The sequence below is a fragment of the Pithys albifrons genome, chromosome 6 (genome assembly GCF_047495875.1).
Source record: "Pithys albifrons albifrons isolate INPA30051 chromosome 6, PitAlb_v1, whole genome shotgun sequence".
Taxonomy (NCBI): Eukaryota; Metazoa; Chordata; class Aves; order Passeriformes; family Thamnophilidae; genus Pithys; species Pithys albifrons.
In genome coordinates this window covers 7733490-7753919 of record NC_092463.1, presented here as the reverse complement: position 1 = coordinate 7753919, position 20430 = coordinate 7733490, and the positions used below count along the sequence as shown (strand labels likewise).

The window sequence follows — 20430 nt, the reverse complement described above, 5'->3', positions numbered from 1 at the left end:
ATGTTTAGCAAGTTTTATAAGTAAAATTATACCATTTCTTACCCCTAATTTTTTCAAGATACCGACATTCCAAGCGCATATTTAAAATTTGAATTGCTAAGGTTTGCTTTTGCAGTCATGTGAAATCACTGATAAGAACAAGTATGCATATGTCATTAAAATATAATATGAAATGAAGACTGTGTGGATATTTTAAATAACAGCATTTCTCTTTGCTATATTTATTTCACATTGAGTCATAATTAAGGCTAACTATATCCCAGAACAAAATGAGAGATATGGAAATAAAAGAATAGAGATAAACACAATATATTAGAGATTCCAGAGTGGCTTCTTTCAAAGGCAAAATTTCAGCAACTTTTCAACTGTAGTAAGTGAGATCTCCTGGTTGCTTTGCTAACTCTCCAGAAAAAGAAGGCTGACATTGAAATCAATAATCATATTCATGTGCAGGTGTCAAAGCACCTCCTAAAATAAGTCATGAAAATAATCTTTTCATAAGTGGTGTGATGAAGGCAGTAGGATGACAAACCAGCAATTACAGGCCAGGTCTCCAGCCACCCAGTCCCAGACTTTGTGTGACAAAGTTTCCCACCTCTGACAAATGAGTCAGGCATCTCAAGCTGCAATTTCAAAGTGATTTACTTGGCAAAGTGAAACCATGGCACTCAACACAGACACCCCTTCTGCGAGTTGCTCTGATTACAATCACCTTCTGCCATTGCTCTTCAACACACAGTGCTCTGACCACTCAGCCTTGTTTTGGGGGCTTCTCAGAGGTGGCAGACTGAGTTAAGTTGTCAGGATAGAGAAACCACTCCCTTCTTCATCCTTGCTCTTGTTCTTCTTCCTCCATCATCCCATCAGACATGCTCATCCAGGATTTCAACTTGCTCCAGTGATACTCACCCAGTTAGAAAACATCATGTTAATCTGCTTGACACAATAAAGCAAAGAAAAACAAGAGATAAGGGTACAGATTTGTAATGTTTCTTAGGCAAACCAGCAAAGAACCTTGCCTCCTTCAGCAGAGAACATCTGCTCTGCCCCAGGAGAGTGTTCCTGTCTGGAGTGGGCATGCACACAGCATGAATTGGAGGCTGCCCAGTGATGCTCCCTACAGAGTCTGGCCCTTTTGCATACGAATTACATGACTCTGTGCATAATGGATAAAGTCAAGAGGCTCAGGATGCACCTGATGATTCCAAAGCAATTACAGGTGCGCTTGTAGCAAATTTCATGCTCTCAAGAATTACCAAACTTGTACTGTAGATATGTACCAAACTTGTGTTGTAGATATGTCCAAAGATTTTGCATGTGCAGTGCTGTAGCATTCATGAGATTGCCAGAATTCTGAAGATCCAGACAAATGAAGGCAATTCTTAAATTCTCATTTCCAGGCAAAAGAAAATTTATGGGGGTAAGTCTAAAAGGGAGCTTTCCATACACTTCAACAGAGCAAAACTGATTTACAGAGGTGCTGTTTACATGAGTTATTACATTTAAAAGTACTGCAGTGATACTGCTGCTACCCATGACTGGATGGGAAATGGAATTCCTCTTGTATGGCAGCATACCCAGGCTTGAAGTATTTTGTGTTTATCATGAATCAGAAGAAAATGTTCTACTTCTATTACAATCAAAATTACATTTTAAGGTACAATGTAGTGACAAAATTACTTTTTTGGAATAAAATATATCAGCAATGTCTGATCAGAACACTTTTAAAAGCTAGAAGTCAAGAAGAAAGAAGAAGTTGAAATGATTCATGAGTGGGGAAAAAAAATCCCATTTTGATTTTGAGAAGTTTTGATTAATTTCTGCTCAGATTTATGTTAATGCATATTTCTCTTCCACAGAAAACTTAGGATTTTTAACAAAGCACTGTGATGGCCAGATAACCAAGAGTACTATCTCTCAAAGTTTTAGGCTCCCTCAGGGCTCTTTAGGACCTACACTCCTGTTCTTCTCTAACTCCTGGGCAGATCAAATCCTCAGGCCAGTGGTCCCTCTCCCAGTAAGGAAGAGTTAGCTGTCCCACATCCTTCCTCATAGCACCACTAAATCTGTTTATGCAGAGAAATAGCCCCTTGCCTGGTAGCTAACAGTCCTGGGAAAGCTGGCAGCTGTCCCATGTGCGAGGCCAAGGGTCTCTGCCCTGACAGCAGCATTTCTGGGAGAGGTGTGGAGCACTGTCCTTCGGGCAGGGCAGTGGGTGCTGAGCTCTGGCGAGTGCTGGTGAACCACGCTGTTTACAAAAGGATGCTTGGCATGGACTTACCTTCAAAGAAAACAAATGTAGGTGTTGCCTCAGAGTATTAGGACATATCACCTTCCCCAAGGACTCTCCAGGGTGTCAAATGTGTGCCTCAGGCAATTGCACTGTATCTACATTAACAGACTGGTCTCCTGCTTTCTGCAAGTCAACATTGTTCCTGTCTCTCAGAGCAGGATCAAACACATCAGAGCAAAGAAGCCTACAGATTTCTTCCTGAATCACTTGGAAGGGCTTCCATCTGAACACAGGCCCAGCCACGTAGCTGCAGAAGATGTAGAAGCCCTATAGTGAAAATGCAGATCCCTTTTTCACTGGAAAAAGGCCCATAGTTCCACCGCATAGAATCATAGAATATGCTGAGTTGGAAGGGACCCACAAGGGTCATCCAGTCCAACTTCTGGCCCTGCACAGGACAGCCCAAGAATCACACCATGAGCCTGAGAGCATGTCCAAACATTTCTTGAGCTCTGTCAGACCTGATGCTGTGACCACTGCCCTGGGGAGCCTGTTCAGTGCCCAACCACCCTCTGGGTGAAGAACATTTTCCTGGTATCCAACATAAACCTCTCCTGACACAGCTTCATACCATTTCCTTGGGTCCTGTCACTGTCACCAGAAGGAAGAGATCAGTGTCTGCCCCTCCCCTTTCCCTCCTGAGGATGCTGAAGACCAGAATGAGGTCTCTCCTCAGTCTCAGAGTGTAGGATGGAATGACTTCACTAAATGCCAGTAACCATTTGGTATCAAAGTTTACCACGCATGCACAAGTAAAGATTTGAAAGAACTGTATTTTTAAGGGTAGGCAGACAGATGAGGCTAGAAACAGAGTGAGCTCAGATGGATTTTATCTTGCTCAACTCTGACCAGTTTGGCTCAATCTTGGCTAGTGTAACCTGAGATCACCCCTCAGTTTCCCTCAATAGTCAATGGAAAGAGACTGATGGGTTGAGTCACTCTGTGGAGGTTCCTATCACATACCTCTATCTCAGTAGGCAACAATTCACCCTCTGACTGAGGTTCTTTATTCTGTGGTGGCTGTTGGGGCAGCTGACTGGACAGATCATGTTTGGGCAGCTGCAGGTAGACAAGGTGATCCCCACCCTGAATTACAGCATTATTATCACAGAAAATATCACTACCAAATACAAACTCATTGCATCTCACCTCCACATGTCAGTTGGCTGATTAAAAGACAACATCTAGTTTTTCACTCCTATTTAACATTTGTTATCCCTGGCATAAGCTGAATCAACTTCCAATAAATCTAATCTCTACCAAGTCTGTTCTTGAAAAGATGGCATTGCAGACTGCTGGGTATCCTTGGAACTGAATCCACAGTTACCTTCTTTCAAAGCTTCCCAGTTTATGAAGTACAAAGTGTAAGTTGGGCCCAGATGTACTGCATTAATCTGAAGTCCTGCTACATGGTGAAATGGCTGATGGAGCTGTTTGTGGCAGGCCAGGAGTTTACTGGCATCTAGAAATGTCACCAAGGGCAATGGAAAAGAAAGACTGTAAATTTTCTTATCTACAGAGATGAAACTATAAGGCTAATGATGAGAAGAAATCTACAGAGCAGACTGCTCAGAAGGACCACAGGCTGTGGTGGGAACAGCCTGTGGTCCAAGAGATGTCAAGGGATAGAAAGCCCCAAGTTTAGGTCTCCAAGGGGAAAAGGTTTGGGCTGAAGGGCAAAGAGATGGGATTTTACAGGTACACCTAGGCCCTGGAAGTAAAACTTTATCCTAGATACTCTGCCCTGTAAGTAAACTAGTGGGAGAACCTAAAAGGAAAGAAGCATTTGGATGTGCAAGGGAGGGACACACTCTGGGCTGATACTCAGTCATACTCTCCATTTATCTTTGTGTCTTTGCCTCCTCCAAGAAGCTCCAATGATGTTTTTCTCCTAAGGCAGTGAACAAGAGCACAAAATTAATAGCAGCAGTTGTCCTTTCAGTTCCGTGAACAGAGCATTGAATATGACTCATGGGGCCATGCCAAGCTGGCATTTCACCAGGGCCATAAAGTTGTTGCTGGTAGATCCTCATTACCAGCATGCAGAGACCCACCGTCCAAGAGGAAAACAGGAGCTCTGCATTGCCTCAGAAGGACAAAATGCAAAATATTGTATAGCTCAGTTAATTAAATCTGACAGAGAACAAAGCTGGATGTGATGAGCGGGCGAGGCTCCCCTGCTATGCCATCTACACTGAGCTCTCTGCATGGGCCTCTCAAAAGTGGTCAGTGCTGATCTAACCCGGTTCCCACTGAAGTCAATAAAAAAGTCTTCCTGACATCACTGAAAGAGATCAACAAGCAGAGTTACCAGGGGCATAAAGCCAGGCCAACACTGAGACAATGAACTTGAAAACCACGAAGGAGGCGCCTGATGCATCTCCAAGAAGAGATGTAAAACATGCACGACAAAGGGCCTTTGTTAAAGAAGCAGCAATTTGCCCAGTAGAAGTCTGAGAGATGCTCTCACCCCTGAATTGAGCCCAGGATTGTCACACAAAGCCAAATGATGGTCCAGCATGGAAGCAGCCATTAGGCAGAGGGTGACACACACATCCCAGCAGCCACTCAGTTCTCCTGGAGATGGCACAGCTCACCCTCATGGAAATGGCAGCACATTTTCCCTCTTAGCCTACAGATCCCCACAAATCTGGCTTGAATCTACCAGACCCACAGGAAAGCCTGTCTCAACATCAGCTCACTAGCTCCTGACATGTCCCTTATCATCCTGATAACATCAAGTGATCCACACATGGAGGGTGTCCCCAGCTGCCACCACCCCAGAACCAACAATACACAGCAGTCCATGGAGATAATACCTTTCAGCCCTATAGCTTTATTTACTATCTTTAGACTTTCACTTACTGACTTTTTGATCAAGAAGACCATGCATATCCCTACCTGGCTCCCACCAGCCATAATCCTGCTGACACTTCACATGTGGTGCAAGGGAAAAGCAGTTTGACTCTGCACACACAGCATGTCCCTTTGCCAAAGAGAACTCCCAGAACATCTCTGATGATTTGGGTTCCTTATGGATTCTGGTAAGCACAGCACATTCTCTGTTCAGAGTATCAAAGCAGAGAAACCTAAAGTGACCCTGGGTTCTTAAACCTAAACATGAAACCCAGCTTCACCTTTTAACATTACACAGCTTGTGCAGTGCCCTGGAACTAAGACTCTGGTTTAGCAGAGTAACATATGTAAAGGCCAGGAGCAGAAAATAGCACTAATAATTACAGTTAAATGAGGCCAAGGGTCTTCATCCTTCTTTCTCCCAGTGTTTTCTGCCCCAAGGTGAGGTACTAAGCCAAAAGGCCTGATTGAAGTAAAGTTTCCTGAAATAAGTATTGGACTAGGAAACACCTCCCATGTCTAGGGCACAGTTGCTAGTTAGGAAAATACAGAAAGGGACAGGAAAACATCCTGAAGCAGGATGGGACCTGTAAGACATTTGAAAGAGTGAGCAAACAGCATCATGCCTTCTAGTAACACAGTAATGTTGTTAATAGAATTGATACAGTAATACTGATTTCTCAGAGCTGTGAAGGGGACAGGATGAGTTCATACTCACAGGGCAGTAAGTGTGAGGTTTGGATGCAAGGTGATAATGGCTTCAGACTCTGCAAGAACTGCTGTTGTGCACAGGGGCACATGGGCAAGAAAAGCTTCCTATGCCATTCAGCAGCTCCTGCCACCACAGCCGGGACTCTGCCCATGGATCAGGCCAGCTCCAAGGATCAGCAAGGACTGGCTCGGCTGTGTTTGCCCCATCGGTGGATGCAGCTTCAGGAACACTCTGTATTTTTCCCATTGTGACAAATGCCCATGAGGAAACTGGCACTACAAAAAGGTTGCACCATCGCCATCAACTTAAAGGGAGAAAGCCAGACACACCCATTCCTTCCTCAGCATCGGAGGCACGAAAGGACTAATGCTAACATACACAAATAACAGCTCTGGAGGAACTCTCTCAAATTCCAGTCTATGACAGTATCAAGATAGGATTAATGCTGAATTTTACAAATTATATAAATGGTTAAGGTGAAGATGCTCTTCACCTAAGCCTCCCTTGTTAAAATTTCAGAGAAAACCCTTTCATGAAAAATCAGTATTTTCACATGAACACAGATCTGGCAGAAAAAGCACTTTACCAACATAGGATAAAATTTCATTAAATTGTTGCTATGATGAGTTGGAGTGAAAAGCAAAAGCTTCAACACCATTATGAACCCATAGTTGAGTTATAAGAAAATACAGTAAAACTATGGGTGATCATCAAGAGTTCCTCAGCTTTCTAATCTAAATATTTCTCATTTTAAAAAGTGACTTAGCAAAAGTAACCTTCCCCACAGTTTCCATTTCATCCAAACTCTCATGTGCTGAAAAAATTCCTAACCATCTTTTGTAATTAAGAGTGTTAATCAGGTCTGTCACTTAGCTCTTGTATTTTCATATAATGGTTTGGGAGGATCCAGATAACATTTAAGGCTGACATGAGTCATCCTGGAAAAGATTATGTTCATATAATTGCAGCATGGTATGGGAAGTGCCCCACATTGTAACATGCTCAGCATTAGCCTGACTCTGAAGGCAGCTGTAGTCAGCCACCCTGCTATGAGTAACTCACTGAGGGCTCTCCTCGCACAGCACCCTACTTACCTTGTTAGGGCTTTAAGACACAGCCCTTTTCCAGCCCTTGTGTTCTCACAGCCTGGACATCAACATCCCAAACCACTGCCAGCCTTCAACCCCCACTGTGATGGAAATATTAAAGAACACAATTCCTCTTATTTCAATGCTTGTGACTTTTTGCCACTAGATCTCTTTCTTGCCTCAATCCTTCCCATCTGCCAGACAATACGAGTGACTGAGGAGGCAGCAGAGCTGACCGGCTGGGTATACCACAGTCTGTTTTATCCAGCTGCATCCAGTTCTTGGATCCAAGTTATTGCAGTAAATTCCTCCAGCTGATTTCATAAGCACAGACATTAGGGCCACCCAACAAGTAATGAAATGCTGTCATGACCCTCTCTGTCCAATCAGCAAGAAGGCTGCCTCTGCTCAGCAGGGTTTGGGAGCAGGAATTTGGCAGAGAAGACAGCTCTCAGAGTGCCCAGTGGAGTTCTGACATGCCAGGACACAGAGAGAACACATTCTTAATTCTCAGTGTCCAACACCTTGTGGGATGGGACACACTAAAATGGAAGCCCAGTTGGGACAGCAATTTCAGCTCCCCTTTGACTCCATCATTTCATGGGTTACCTTCTCATCTTGATTAGAAGGAAACCCAGGTTCCCCCACCCCAGCCAGGAGCAAGGTTTCCTGAAGCTGTGTTGCATGAAGGCAGGTGCATGTTTGTGACTCCAGTGGGGGACTGGCAGCAGTTTCACACCAACTGACTGAAAAAGTTTTCCTAAAACTGCTCTGAGAGGATTCCAAGGGGCTGGAGTGCTGTGGGGGGGACTGCAGCTCCTTTCTGCTACCAGGGAAGTGAAACTGTGGGAACATGCATTGCTGAGGAAAGAGTCCCCAACACTAGCACAGTATATGATCTCTCTGTCATTACATTCTCCTTCCATTAAGTATTTTTTTGTGGTGCTTAGTTGCTGGCCAGGGTTAATCCACACCACGTTCACTATCTGTCAAAAATCCCCTTTTCCTTTCCTCATCATTCCCTTCATTTCTCTGCCCTCCCATCCTGTCCTGCCTTCCTCATGTTCTTTTTAAAATCTCACTACGAGTTTGTCTCCCATCTCAGCTCATGGCTGGGACCATCACATCTAAAGAATGGTTGGTCTCCATTACTCTGAAATAGCCTGGCACCATCTTCCCCTCTCAAAGGTGGGAGTCCTACACTTCCAATGCCCAAGCATAGCCTCTTCTTACCTCTACTCCCTGCACCTGCTGCTGTTCAGGTACATGGTCTCCTTCACTTGCTAGACTAGTCTTTATACTATCTCAGACTTGGCATAACAGGAAATTTATGCAGGGATCAGTTGCAATCAGCAGGCACTTAATGATTTGCTTACAAGAGTTAGTTAAGTGGAAGTAGCAGGGGTAAGATCCAGGGCTGACACTGATTTTTGCCCTGTTGACTTTCATTTTGAGCCCATTAAACTTTTCTGCTCCGTATATTCAGCAACACTTCCACACACCAGGACTAGAGCTTTCCACTCTGGTATCCAGAGCTTTGCTGCAGCTCATTGCGGCCAAATCAGTTGGCAGCAGCTCACCAGAAACACCTTTGGAGTCAGTTATGAGATGAGACAGAGCTGCAGGAAGATCAGGACACTTCTCTGTCTCGTGGTCCCATAGCCCTCTGTGAGTCCTTAGCTCACAACACATTTATTACCCTGGGTCTTCACTTGCCACACAGCAGAGACCTTGACATAGCCAGGAGTGCCCAGAAGGGACTGGCTTGCTTTCCAGTGGGTACATGGTGCTGCTGTGCCATGTCTTGTCCAAGGATAAGGTTAAAGTACACCCTGGGCAAGGTAGATCCTGGACACACCTAACTTCACCAGCACATCTTCTCAGAAAAAATATCATAGTCCTTTTCAAAACAAAAAAGCAAAAAAGTTTTCAGGGAACAGGCTCTGGACAGAAGAGATGCAGAAAGAGTGAACTAAGCACAAATTCCAGGCACCTAAACCAACTTGCTGCATGACACCACGATTACGGGGCCCCTCTGCAGCATGGCTGGGCTCAGATGCTTCCAGAACAGCTGGGCAAAGCTGGTGGGGTGACAAGGCATTGGGCTCGTCCAAGTCCTTCTTGCCCCACACAGCCTATAAGCTGCATGCCCACAGCCTGCCGGTTGCCACCTTTGATCCTGCACAGCTTACAAGCCCTTCCTGAGGGCAGCACAAAAGCCTGGAGGTTGGGATCCCCAGGCACTGCCTTTGTCACTTGCCAGCCTGGAGCTGTGGGTCTGGCTCACCCAGAGCTACCACTTGCTGCTCTTCAAACAGGCACACAAAGTGCTTTTGGGACCACCCCCAAACAGGAACGGCTGACACCACAAGCCTGTATTTTAAATCAATTCAGATCAAACACTAAGGAAATTCCAAACCAAAGAGCTTTCTATTTCCTCTGCTTCCCCTGTAATCCACTCGAGTGTCCGCCAGTGCCTGGGATTGCTGCTGGCCTAAAAGCTACCAGCCTCCTCTCACACTCAGGAGAGTTGGATTTATCTGCTCTGTCCCTGATGGGCTCTAAAGCTTCCTACACAGCCCCCCTTTAATAAATTAGAACAATTACTCCGGGCTTCTCAAGGATAATTGCTAATAAAATTCAGCAGATGTCCCCCAAAAGACATGAAAGGGTTGGAAGCAGAAACAGAAACTAAAGGAGAAAGAAAATGCAGGACAGAAATAATAGCCCTTGTTCCATTCATGTCTCATCCACCACTGGTGAGTTTTTGTTCTGGCAGTCACATATTTCCGAGGTGAATCCTGTCATGCTGTCTCCAGAGGGGGAATGCCTCATGCTCGTTGCTTTGGAAAGCTGGCTGGTTGGTTTTGAAGTTAGTTTACAAGGTCTTCCTGAACCTAAAAAAAACCATGAAAGCCTCAGGCTGGGATTTACAAAGAATCAGCATGACATCAACAAAAGACAAAGTCATAAGAAGCAAAAGATGTCCATATTCATCCTGACTTGCTCTGATAGGAACCCCCTCCAATACTTTATTTTCCAAAGACAGTTTAATTCACACAAGCAATGACTTCTAAAGTCCAGATGTTCCCTTGAGGCACTGTGGGCTACTTCTACATGGTCTAGGTTCAAGACAGCTGAGGAGCTATTTAGACCATCAGGTCTGGCTCCCTGTTGACAAAATTAGACCCAACAGATGAGTTAAGCATCTCAAATAGCAGCCCAAATGGCAGGAATCCCCAAACACACCAAGGAGGGGCAGGAACAACCAGCGCTGTTTTCTGTGTTATTAGGTTATCACACTGGGCCTACAAGAAGAGCAGCTGGAAGACTGCAGAGCTCTGGATGTGTCTGTCACATGAGAACATGCGGCTGATAAAGGACTAGGTAGGTCACCAAGCCCTGTCTCCAAGTAATCTGTCTGTCGGTTGAACTGGGAGCAAATTATAGGCATCACTAACGAGAAACATGAAATGGTACTGGCATGTCTTGCCTCCAGTCTGTCTCTCCTTGTGGCACATTGCCAGTACTACACAGGAAAGCCAAAGAGCCTCTGAAACCAAATTATATCTTGGAGGAAGGGGGAGGAGTTTTCACCCTGAGCAGGCCAGTAGTGGCAGCCCTGAGCATGGGATTTATGTGGGATAGGTACAGGAAAACAAATAACTGTGCAATCTTCTTTCACATTCACTCAAATACATCAGCATATCACAAATCCAAGGATTCTTATCACTAGCGTGATTTTATGTCATTATGTTTCTATTCTGTAGTTATAAAATCCCTTACACAAGCTCTCAGAGCTCCACCTTCAGAAACACAGTTTTCTTACCTGCCCCTGCAACCTCACAGTGGAAGACCATTCCAGAACTTTACTCCACAGGAGAAGAAATACATTTTATTTGAAATATAGCACATGTAAGTTTGTAATCAGACCATGTGGATAACAAGAAATGGGAGGTCTTGAACAGGGAAAGAAGATGAAATATCAGAGAGCTGTTCACACCATGACTAACATTTCCCTGTTTCTCCAAGTGACCCAAGATGCTAAAATAATTAAGACTGAATTCAACATTATATAGGACTGAAAATTGCCTTTTGTAATTTTATTTTCCTTACTTTTATTTATATTTCAGTAAATCAATATCCTGAATTCCTGCTTCTACACGGCATGTGCCTCTCTAAGCTTCTCTGCTGACAACACTCCATTCAGACAACCCTGACAAGCCAGCCAGTTTCTTTCAGGGGAGGTAATGAATCTAAATAAGCAGTATTGTAGAATTGGAGGGTCAGTATATGTTTCCCACTAAAAGGCAGGACTCACTTTGGGGAGTACTGCATGGCACAATGCACTGAAAAACCTCTCCTGGCAGGGTTCATCCAGTAGCTTACACCTGATACCTACTAAGCTGAGTCCCTTGATCCAGGACTCATATTGCACTAGGTCCAAATTCCCCTTTGTTTCAGTCTGTTTCTGCATTTGCCACACCACTCAAAGATATGAGCCATAATGAGGTGTTATGACCCATGGACTGGCCTCCTTCTCCTTTAGCAGGCAAGAGCAAAGGGGTTGTTTTGTAAACTGCAGCCTCGAGCACCTCAACTGAGTCTGTGACCTTTGTGTATTGAATTGTGCAGCTGATTTTCCTTATTTATTAATTATCCCTTGTGCATTGAGAGAAATACCTGTCCATCTATGGATTTAGAACTTCCTTAGGGCCACCAATCCTCCAACACTCTTTTCTTCAACCCAGATAAATCTGCCCCTCTTTATCTCAAGGCTTCATGAACTGTGAAATCATTACTCATTAAGTGTTTTAAGAAAATCATCAATCAGTTCACAGAGATTACTACAGACTCTAGAAAGTCACTGAAGTTTCTTACAATCATAGTTTTTAGCTCCTCAGTGGTTTCTCCCAAGGCATATAACCCTCAAACACAGCAGCATCTAAGCTATTCCCCTGTCATCCCCACTTCCACTCTGCAAGGCAGCAAGTGTGGTCACACACCCTTACTTGGGAACTGCTTTCCTTGCACATATTCCTCATGTTGTAACATGTTTCTAGCACCTCAGAGTCATCCAAACCTGCTTTGCAAAGCATTTGGAAATGAGGTCTTAAAGCAATGTCACCCACAGCACAAATTAACACCCAGCAGACTCAGTTGTGACTATTTGCAGGCAGAAATCACTGAATGCCAGTGTTGTCCCTCAGAAACGGCATAGAGGGATGGTAACTCCATCCAGGGCACTCACACAGATTAAACACTGGTGGGAGAAATAATGATTTATTCAAATTGCAGCATTACCTTGAGGAGCCAGATTATTTGGTGACCCCACTGCAACAGGACTGGACCCAGACACCATCTTGATAGGGACACTGTGGTGATGCCATGGCTTGTGAACAACAGCACATACCACTCAGGGAAAGGCTGGGGCAAAGAGGGATTTCAACACTGCCAGACAATCTGCCTCTCCATAGTCAGGGGAGTCTTGAAGAGCACAGAGGACAAGTGGAAGGGAGACACAAATGGTGAGACCAAGGAGCCTTTCTCCATAGTATTGTGTATATAGACTGAGCCACTATAGCAAGGTGTCCTTGCTCATATGGACTGGAGTTGGACCAAGGGTTGTACTTGATGATCTCGGAGGTCTTTTCCAACCCAATCGATTCTATGATTCTATGATTCTATATGCAGAATCTCACTGATTGGGACCCAAACAGCTGTCCTGTGATTCCAGATTTGCTTTGTGTGCTTATACCCCTAAAGTCTCGCGCTCACAAAATCAAGGACCTGCATTCTTTTTCCAGGTAATTCCAGAGAAATTTTTTCCTGATGAAAAGATAGGTAGAAGAGCAGGCCATGAAGGACTCATCCAGTTTGTCATTTCTAAGTAGAAGAACTTCACTGTGAAGTTTGCAGATTTGCAGATATAGACACCACCAGATCAAAGAACAGTCTCTGCTCACGGGGCTGCATTATCTTAAATATTGGCTCTGAGGGGAACAGCAGCAGCACAGGAAGGCAGCCCAGATTCCCAGTCACCTTAGCACTCCTGATGCATGCAGCACTGGATGTGCTGGCTAACATGGAATTTACCAGAAAGTAAAATGGGTAACAACTTTGGATATTTAGGCCCAAATTCTTGGCTCCCTTTAGATAACAGAGTAGAAAACTTTCAAACAGGTGATAGGATCATTTATTTGCATGTGTTGAGGACTACATGCATTTGGTATTGTTTCCCACTGAACCCCACAGATGAGAGATTTAAAACCTCTAATATTTGCTATTCTGCTTCTCAAACACCCTGGTTCCCCTGCTACCAGCCACATACACATAGTTCTCAAAACAAACTCTACATTGACATATCTTATAACTTCTGCAAATGGTAACATTTGCTCAATTGCTTCTTTCAAGAGCAAAACAGCATCTAAAAGTCTACAGAGGATAAAAATGATATTTCCTAAAAAAAAAAAAAAGCTAGTGTCAGCAGAAACACCTTTCTAACTTGTACAGGCAATGCTTTGCTGATGTGAAATTCCAGCAATTACTCACATTTGACATCATCCAATGTCATGTACCCATGTTGAACCCACTGCTTTGTCAGCCAGCCTTCTTGCAGGGAGCATTGCACTGCAATCATCTTGGAAGATGCTAATGGTTGACCAACATATAACATTCAAGGTCACAATGGTAATTCCAGTCCAAGAATATTACCTGCCTGGTACTTACTCTCCTCATTGCACTCAGTTTCAAAGGGACAGGCAGTGAAATGTGTTTGGCAGGTATCCTGAACTAACTTTCAGCTATTATAACTACAAACCAGGCTGGGGATGTTGGGAGAAATAGGACATTTCACCTCTAAGGTTGCGTCTGAAGTTGCTCTTTTAGTAGCTAACATAATAAATTGCGACTGCATTATTTAGATCAAAGAGGTTTTAAGTAATGGATGAAAGTCAGCTATACCCTGCTGTGAATTTATAAAATTAATAATAATAATAATTTAATCTTTGAAGTGCCTTACACAGATGAATTAATTACCTCACAATACTCTTTGGAGTATATGAGAATTATTACCTCGTTCTGAGCCATCTGCAAACAGCAACAAAGATGCTGGATGACTTTACCAAAGTCATAGCAGGCTACTGCCTGAGCTAGCATTCAACACCAGGCATGTCTGGCTCTGTTTTTGTGTTCAGACCACTCATCCACCCTGCTGAAATGACAGCTGGCTTCCTGCTTCATGTGCTTTGTTCAGACATGATCCTCAGACAATGGGTGAAAATATTCCCACACAAATGATCTTGTTGCTTTTTGAGCTAGCCTAGTTGAATTGAAAGACCTCTTTAGTGTCTTAACATGCACTTCCTGACAGCAAGTATTTTTCTCCTTCCTTAAGGTTTTCCTCAGCTGCTGGATAGGAACTGAAAAGTAAAGTATGAAGATGCAGTAGTAAGATTTTAAATTACTAGCAGCAGTACGAAGAGGTCGACATCCCAGGACATGAAGGTATATCCATTTTGGCCTCTAGTTGATACTGACAAAACATCTGGGTTGTGGTGAGGTCAGTGTGAGATGTTGTTTTGAGAACACAGAAGCAAAGAACAAAGGGGTTTCCTGGGGTTCTTCCTCCTGCTCTGTCTCCTGCCCACATGCACTGTGCCATGTAAACCCTTAAAGCAGTGTCTCAAGTGGCTTTTGGAACATTTCAGGTGCAAACTGCTCCATTCCAGAGCTCTTCTGTGGGATAATTGATGGGAGATCAGGCAGAGGTCACCAGCCAGCCCTCACCTCTCCCTGGAGAGCCACCAGGCAGAGTCAGCAGCGTTCCCAAGCCCAGTGGAGAAGTTGGCTCTGAAGCTGCTGAGACACAAACCATGAAAGGCTTCTGCAGTAGCTCTGTGACCAGGAGAGAGGTGAACTGGCTCCACTGTTACAAAGGCTTGGAAAATGCCCAGCAGGGCAGGAGGCAGCATCAGGCAGTGCATGAGTGACCCACTGCAACCACACTCCACCCACTCCCTGCCCCTGAGAGGAGAGATCAGGGACATAGTTTGGCTGTTGGGGGTTTTTTTTGCCAATGGCTTAAAAGGCACAGACACAACTGCCTAATCCACAACTGCCACAGACATTCAAAGCAGAGTTTTGGGCACTTTTTCCCATGCAGAGCTGTGGTTTCCCCAAAGGTCCACAGTGGTCTGGTGCTCCCCACTGCACAGGGTCACACATAACACCAGCAGCAGGGAACATCACGCTGTTGAGTCCCACCTCTGGACATCTGGGATGGCATTTGGCCCTCATGTCCAGCACTGCTGCCCCGTTGTCGTGTGGCACATTTCTGACACAGCAGGACTCACACACACTTTTAACCATTTTTCTGTAGTCCAGCTTGAGACCAGTATGGAGTAAATGCATATTTCTCATTTTCTCCATTAACATGATGCAAGAATTTGTCCCACAGTTGTTGTTTGGGCAAAACAATATTAGACTCTGATTTGACTTGGAACTGCTGTATTTATTAAGGCCTAAACCTGCATAATTTGTAACTGAACATCATTCTTTTACCTTGCAAATTCAAGGGTATTGGTATCATCTGTCTAGTACCACACCTTGAATTAGTTTTATCATCTGCAAGGAAACAGTGTACAGAGTACATGTCATAAATCTATGCTAAAGTTCTCAGCCCAATAAAGTATTTATAATGAAATCCTGTGTGTTTGGGCCACTTTCTATCATTCTTCAGTCTGCTTTTCCCCCAGATATTGTTTCTGGGTGTTAACTGAACAGAAGTTCTCCAAAGTTGCCATTGTAAGAAAGAAAAATGGGTACTTTTCCTTTTTTGTCTTTCAGGTTATGAATAAATAATTGAAAGTTTGCTAAGCAACATCAATTCTCTGATTGCCAGTGAATCAATGGAGACTGACAAATCAAATGGAGGCATGCATTAAACAATACATTGATTTTGCACTTTTTATATAATATTTATGTAATTGTAGAGTCTAAATATCAGGAGAAAAGAAACCTTCATTTAAAAATGGAATATATTGTGCACATTCCTGATATTCTAACAACTTTAAATAAACACCAGACAGACTCTTCAGGTGACACTGGACTAAACTACTAGTAACAGCATTTTTCAGCATCTATATTTTTTTAAAATTCCAAACAAAAATATCCTCTGGAAATAAATGAGTTCTATTAGTCTTTCTTAATTAACAAGAGAGACTTGCAAACCCTTAACTATTATTTGCAGGTCACCTTTAAAGGAAAATGACTCTAATTGCTGAAATCCTACTGCCTACAAATTTAAATGGAGTGAAACTTTGAGGCTTCCTGTGACTTTTTGCCAGGTACCATTCAGCCAGGCAGCCACAAGGCTCTCACAAATTCTTACTCAATCTAATTTGGTAGTAGAGGCTGGATATGGGACAACAGAATAATTCCATGTCAGCAGCCTGCGATGGTTAGACCGCAGGGATGAATGTTAGGAAACCATGGCTCTAATCCTTTGACAAAAAGTGGTTACTTCAACTTGTCTGTTCCAGTCTTCGGTTCCAGCTTTCTAATAGTGTTTTACAACTCTCAGATGAAAAGGCCTGCGCAAAGGCTGAACCTTTATGTTGCACACTGGGGATTATGAACCATGAAAGGAAAACAGTAAAGGTGGTAACACGGCATAGCAAGACCTACCAGTGCACCACAGGAAGGAGAAAATTTCACTCCTGTGCCTCCAAAATACATCTCACCTGCTTCTCACTCATTCCAGTGGCTGAATGACTGCCTCTGTCTGGGGCAGCGGGACAGGTCCCACCCGTGGGTTCTCCTGCGGCCCTTGGGAGCTGCTGCAAAGGCAAACAAGGACAGCAGGAACAGGATGGAGCTGGGAAAAGCAGGGAGACTCACAGATGGAATGGTGCTGCCTGGGAGGCTGCCAGCAGTGAAGGGGATAAGGTGACACGGTCCATGGCCGTAGATCCCAGTATGCAAATCCCACTTCAGCCTGCTCTGTGGAGTGGGACTCATGGCCAATGTCCTCTGCTCCTTCCCAGCCCTGCTAAGCAGCTTCCCTGGGTAACATTTTAGTCCAAAGAGGGAAATTAAGCATTTCCCATGCAGCCACTCATTTAGGTTTACTGTGGCTTTGATGGTTGAAAGCTGTGGAGGTTTTTCTGTTTTTCCCAGGACTGGCAGCAGTGAGGGCAGCTGGTCCTGGTCCCTCTGTTGTGGACAGTGATGTCTGTATAGCACTCTGAATATTGAATACACTTTAGCTTTGGACTTTACAAGATTTAAAAGTGTATCTACCAGGACACAAGTGTGTGACATGACCTAGGTCCCTATGTGAGCCATCAGCTCAAGATTTGGAAGTTGCACCTGGAAATAATGCCCACATGTAGGCCACTCTAGGGCATGATTTTGAGGCTTGGAATCTTTGGGATACTGTGAAGCATTTGCTTCTGCAAGCAGAGAATCTCTCACATGTCATTTACAGCAGATCAGCGTTGTGGATAACAGGTACTGCTTAGATCACACCCAAAATTGGGACAAGTTATGTTGACAAAAGCACTTCTTGTCAATAGAAGTCAAGTCCCCATGAAGGATAAGATTTCATGTCACAGCTAATCCAGACTCAGAGCCAGTTGTTGATGGAAGAAGCATTCTTGCTCCCATCAAAGTTTTCCCATCATTTGTCTTTGTGTTGATTCTATATCTTCTCTGACCCCACAGCAAGGCGGCTCCCTGAACTGTCAAAAATAGTCATCCATCAAAAATAAATGAGAATCTTTCTGTTGAGTTTGCAGCTTAATCAGTCCGTGGTGCAGTCAGAGAAGGACCAGTGGAGATGCTGATAAATATAAGGGGACAGGAGGAGCACCACACCTCTCAAAAACCAGGTCAGCTACAAGGTGAACACGGTGCTGTGCTGGGCCAGTGTGTCTTCTGAAAGGATGAAAATACCTGATCTAAGACTTTCAGACAGATCAGTAAGACAGAAGGGACATTTCCTGTGTTTTTACCCCTTAAAAATAGCATCATTTATTTTTGCAATAGTTTCTGACTAGGGAAAATACTCCTGCTGAAAGCAACACTGAGGTGTTCATGACCACATAGGAAGAATACACGGACAACACAATGTGGGGGAAGAACATTTCCATGAAGCATCCTGTCCCTAACCTTCCTCATTTCCAAAGCCTTCCAAACACTGCATTTTTTTCCTGTAGGTGCTCTTTAAAGGTTTATTCATGCAAACACAATCAGTTCATGGATAGCTAACCAAGAATCTCAAATGAGCCTGAAAACTCAGCTCTGGCTCTGTTCTGTACAGCCATCTCTCTCTTTTTATTTTGACAATTGTGTTGTGTATGTTGTGTTTCCCGTTGCTATTGCCAGCTGCCAAGTACATATCCATGACTTGGCAGCCAAGTTACATATTTAAGAGGATGAGAGAAGCAGGTTTGGGAACAACCTCAGATCTCACCCATGGCAGCCAGGCAGCACTATAGAAATAGGCTCAAGGAAAAGGGGGATGTATGGAACTGGTGGCTCATCAACTCATTTTTAGAGAGTGGGGCTGTCATCAGCCTCAGAAGACCATCAACCCACCTTGGCTCCAGTAAAAGTCATACTGAAAGAACTGGCAAAAATAAAGGTTGAGTGCAGATATTCAGGGCTACTTGTGTTAGTGTTCAAGATGCAGGAGGCAGCACAGACAAACCTTTGGTTGTGCTGGAGTTGGGGGAAGATTCTCACAAAAAATACAGATGAAAGACGGGGAGAAGCTACAACTGAGACTTACCTACAGTCAGAACAACTGTGGATGCAAAGACTGGGACTGAAAGCTAAAGACAGAGCTGGTTAGGCAGGTGGGCAGTGCCTGGGAATCACAGCAGCAGACAAGTGAACTGGGGGAAAATGAAGATAAATGTGGAAGGAATTTGGGGAGTGTGGGACAGAACTGTACTGGCCCTGTAGAAGAGGTAGGACAGACATCAGTGTTAGAGAGTGTAATCTCTTGCCATAACCCTGAGATGCCTGAGTTCCTAGGACAGGGGATTCGGGATACTCAGACTCAGCACTGTGCTACCCCTAACACAACACCTGCTGGAGGAAACCAGTTCAGATATTTCATGAGCATCAAACATCCCACCTGTCCTGGTGGCCCAAATGGGTATCAGTCTGAAAAAAAAATAATTAAAAGCTTTGCACTGTGTAACAAAGGAGAGTAGTGTCAGCTGGATCCGTGCTTCAGCCTCCCATGAGTTGGAACCTCTAAAATGAGCCAGAAGATTACAAGAAGTAAAATTAAGGTGTAATAGTTGAAACAGTGAAGGCTATGAGATAAACTGATTTCCACACGGAAATGCCAGGCAAATCACTCCAACTCACATTCAGCCCCAATGTCCACAATTTCACGCTCTTCTTTCTGAACCAATGGCCTGGCTTCATGGAAGTCAGAAATGCTGGACTCAGCATCCACAGCTGCAACTGAATGGGAAATCTGCTTTGAACAGTCCAAGGAGTGCATAACACTATGGTGTCTGAAAAAAAGCAGCTCCTTGGCATTTCCAGTGGAAGACCCCATAATATACACATGGCATTCAGCTTTTGCTGATTTATCACTTTCTTTCTGTGGGAACTATACACATTTCAGGAGTGGAAAGATACGGATAATGGATAATGTGAAGCACTCAAGGTGATGAGCTCCACAGGCAGCATCCTAAGTGATAAGCTTTCTTCTGAGCTGGGGCTGGACAGCACACAGTAAATAATGTGTATGTTGAACCATGAAATGCTACTTTCTTAGAGCTTAGTGCCCATTGTGGGCAGTGACTGAGGCAGGTGCCCTGAAGAAGGAAAAAATATTAAAAAACCTGCTAGTGCATAATTAAAAACTGGGTTATGAGGCATAAGCACAAAGAAAGCAAGAAATAGGCTTGCTACAATTGTCATAATTCTGAACAACTGACCTTGCACCCTTAATAGGCTTCTTCTAGTGTTGTTTCTTGTGGTGTTTGTGTGTCCTTGGGCATCCCAGTAGCTGGGAACACTCAACAATATGTATATGTACCCATTCTTTCGGTATATCTAATGTTTAATTTGGATATCACACCCAGAAAATAAACACATGCATAAACTCAACAAAAATATCACTGACTCACCATCCAGTCATCCACCTCTTCTCTGCCTCTTGTTTCTTCTTGCTGTGTCAAGCCTCTGTCTTCCATACCCACCGTATTAATTTCCTCCTCTTCTCCCAGGGACAAGTTAAATGTCAGCCCTGGTTTCTCTGGGAATATTGCACTCCTTGTGTGCACTACTGTTTGTATTGGACACACAAGTACAGAATTCAATTTCACAGTAGCTAATAGAGTCCATGACTATGTCATTTACCTGCCAAGTACTCTGCCTGCTCATTAAAAACAGGATCATGCCCTGTGAATAGGGTAAATACTGTCCTTAGGCACAACACTGTGAACACTGGT

General features: G+C 44.0%; 1 protein-coding gene across 1 annotated transcript; it reads right to left on the bottom strand.

Moving 5' to 3' along the window:
- Positions 1-624: 624 nt before the first annotated feature.
- PPP1R36 (protein phosphatase 1 regulatory subunit 36) lies at positions 625-20172 on the bottom strand. Its single transcript, XM_071558047.1, is given in 16 exon segments — positions 625-904; positions 1020-1132; positions 2107-2214; positions 2217-2272; positions 2358-2560; positions 3257-3379; positions 6191-6278; positions 8662-8783; positions 8785-8825; positions 12254-12341; positions 13528-13600; positions 14289-14332; positions 14334-14370; positions 15512-15555; positions 16693-16788; positions 20107-20172. Coding segments are annotated over 16 exon segments (1380 nt in total). The 3' UTR covers positions 625-826.
- Between the last annotated feature and the right edge of the window lie 258 nt (positions 20173-20430).